This window comes from Humulus lupulus, chromosome 6 (assembly GCF_963169125.1).
Source record: "Humulus lupulus chromosome 6, drHumLupu1.1, whole genome shotgun sequence".
NCBI classification, from domain to species: Eukaryota; Viridiplantae; Streptophyta; class Magnoliopsida; order Rosales; family Cannabaceae; genus Humulus; species Humulus lupulus.
In genome coordinates this window covers 171,010,458-171,013,539 of record NC_084798.1, presented here as the reverse complement: position 1 = coordinate 171,013,539, position 3,082 = coordinate 171,010,458, and the positions used below count along the sequence as shown (strand labels likewise).

The 3,082-nt window shown below is 29.7% G+C and overlaps 1 protein-coding gene across 1 annotated transcript; it reads left to right on the top strand.

Annotated features, from left to right (window-relative positions):
* The first annotated feature begins 503 nt into the window (after positions 1 to 503).
* On the top strand, positions 504 to 1,749 carry LOC133782716 (ethylene-responsive transcription factor WIN1-like). The gene is made up of 2 exons (XM_062222077.1): positions 504 to 748; positions 897 to 1,749. The coding sequence occupies exons 1-2, from the start codon at positions 669 to 671 to the stop codon at positions 1,501 to 1,503; spliced, it is 687 nt and encodes a 228-aa protein (XP_062078061.1). The 5' UTR covers positions 504 to 668; the 3' UTR covers positions 1,504 to 1,749.
* Positions 1,750 to 3,082: the final 1,333 nt, after the last annotated feature.

Below are 3,082 nucleotides of genomic sequence, written 5' to 3'. Positions count from 1 at the left end.
AGAGATCAGGTAACAATATTGCTCATAGACTTGCCAAATTCTTCTTAGGATTGGATGGGGATAAAGTTTGGTTATGTGTTGATCCTATATATCCCAGTGTGTCATAGTCTTGTACTGGATCGCTTTAATATTTGAATGAAGGTTTTTATTTTTATTTTTTTAAAAGTCATACATAAGTTAATTTCCACGAACTTTTTATTATTATTGTTATTTCTTGCATAAAATTAATGACTGCTGATACAAACAAAAAAATAATAAACTGTTGTATTTAAGTACAAGAAGTAATTAAGGAGTAGTAGTAAATAACTGAAGAAGTTGACACCTTATAAATTTTTGTACGAAAATAAACCATAAATTTTAGACTTTGAGGCCCACGAGAATGAAGCACAACAACCATCCTTAGTAATATATATCTTACTGCAGAATAGTCAACAATTATTGACTCATCATTTTAGGTAATATCTTATAAATACATCCTTACTTTATGTCTTTTCTACATTTTATTAGTCATTATACCATCATTGCTCTACATTTATATTTATGTTTTCCTTAGCTTGAAATATAGTTTAAATAGAAGTATTGGTTCATGACATTTCCAGTGTATCACCGACAGTAGTGTACGAATACACAACTCCTTCGAAACCTTTCTTCTCTCTTATTCAAAAATAATGGTGCAACCAAAGAAGTTCAGAGGCGTCAGACAGCGACATTGGGGCTCTTGGGTTGCAGAAATTCGACACCCTTTATTGTATGTTACTTTTACGTACAATTTTTCCATACATATACATACACATACATAAATTTAGATTATATTGTTTGTTGTGATCATCACTATATATATATACATTGATCTTTTATTTTGGTTCCCGTAAATGTTATAAATATATATGTATCAGGAAGAGGAGAGTGTGGCTTGGAACATTTGAGACAGCCGAGGACGCAGCTCGAGCGTACGATGAGGCCGCCGTCTTGATGAACGGCCGAAACGCCAAGACCAATTTCCCCGTACCTGATCAGATCACTGCCGCCGCCTCCGCCACCTCCGCAGAACAAGATCGTAACAATAACACTAATAATAAGGCTTCGGCTTTATCTGAACTCCTTAAATCAAAGCTGAGGAAATGCGGTCTCAAAACGCCTTCGTCTCGCTCCTTGACGTGTCTGAGGCTCGACACTGAGAGCTGCTGTATCGGAGTGTGGCAGAAGCGCGGCGGCAGCGGCGGCGGAGGTTATCAACGCTCTGATACGAAGAATAATAATAATATCAGTAATACTAGTACTACTACTGCTACTACTACTCCTCAAAAGGATAATTCAAAGTGGGTTTTGACCATTGAGTTTGGGAAGGTTATGAACGGCGGCGGCTGTGGTCAACGTGGTAGTTCATCGGAGTCAACTTCGCCAGCGGCGTTTGAAGAAGGTGGGTCGTCAAGGTCAACGCAAGAAGAGGAGAACAGAGCTGCATTGCAAATGATAGAGGAGCTTCTCATGAGCACAAATTGATATGATCAATCATATTATATATGCCTAGCTATGGCTTAATGCTAGGTAATCATCGAAATTATACATATATTATATATATTTAATAATTTGATAATATATATCATGATACACTACAGTCTACGTACAGTGAGTATATAAATATGTGTATTTATAATACATTACAGTCTGCTTACAGTAAGCATATATATATATATATGTATTTATACACAACTTTATGCATATCAATAATATATATTTGTTTTTTTATTTGTAAGAATTATTATGTATATATACGTATAAGAATGTACTATCAATTTCCCGTCTGCTCGTCTATTTCATTGGTTATTCTATGCATATAAATCTTCTTAAAATTTTACACAAATATGGTAAAATAAATATAAACTGATCATGAATTATTCGAATTCTTATTACTTTTTAAAATTGGACAATATATATTGTTTCAAATTCGTAGTAACAATAGTAAAAATCGGCTTTCCTTTGGCTCTTTAGAGGTCATATATCTCGCATAAAATTATTTCAGAATTAATTTAGATATGAATTTGAATGTAAATTTGGACCATCTACATGTACGTCTATATTATTGAAATTTTAATAATATTATGCAGTAATTTAATCAAATGTAATAATAAGGTACGTATGAATAATATTTTTCACACCCATTATAAATTTTCATCGATACTGCTATATATTGAAAACTTTCATATTTGAACCAATATATATATATATATATATATTTATTTATAAATACCCTATATAACATATATAATTTCCTTAAAAAAAAAACATGTATATTGGAAAATTTTCACTCTCCCTATTCATTAGTAATATTTTTTTAGAAAATGTGAATTTTAAATTAAATTAAGATCCACAATTCAAAGAGAAAATTAACTCATGAATACAATTGAGTTTGTAGTTTTCAAATATTATCTAATTGATTCTAAAATCAATATTTATTAGATATCTAATCAAAACTGGTTTTCACTTTTCATCGATATATCATTTTGGATTAGATAATTTGATGGCCTTACCTATCATAATCAAAATAGGTTCTTTTAATCACATCCTTCTTTTTTTTTTGTGTACATCCCTTATAAATTAATTAACTTTTTCTAAGTATATATTTGTTATAAATTTACACAAATATTCTTACAAGTATTTAACCATAAAATATATTTTTTAACACTACATACTTTCAATATATTAACTAGGATAGTAATGATATTTGTACCCAAAATATGCACAAAATCATTACACACAGTAACATAATAGTTTTTTCAACCTATTATATTTATCTAAAATGAAACCTGTGTCGTAAATATTTATCTAAAATGAAACCTGTGTCGTAAATGAAACATTTGATTCATATTTTGAATGCGCACATCATTATTACTTGCGAAGTAAATATTTTTATCACAAATATGAAGTCAAACCATTTGTAATTTACTAATATTTGTTATGAGGTAAGTTTCTTTTTTATTTATAATTTTAATATTATTTGTTCTTATTTGACGTCTCTAAGAGAATAAAATTAAATTTTGCAATTTTTTTAATATGAAGATGTATAAAACTTTTATTATTT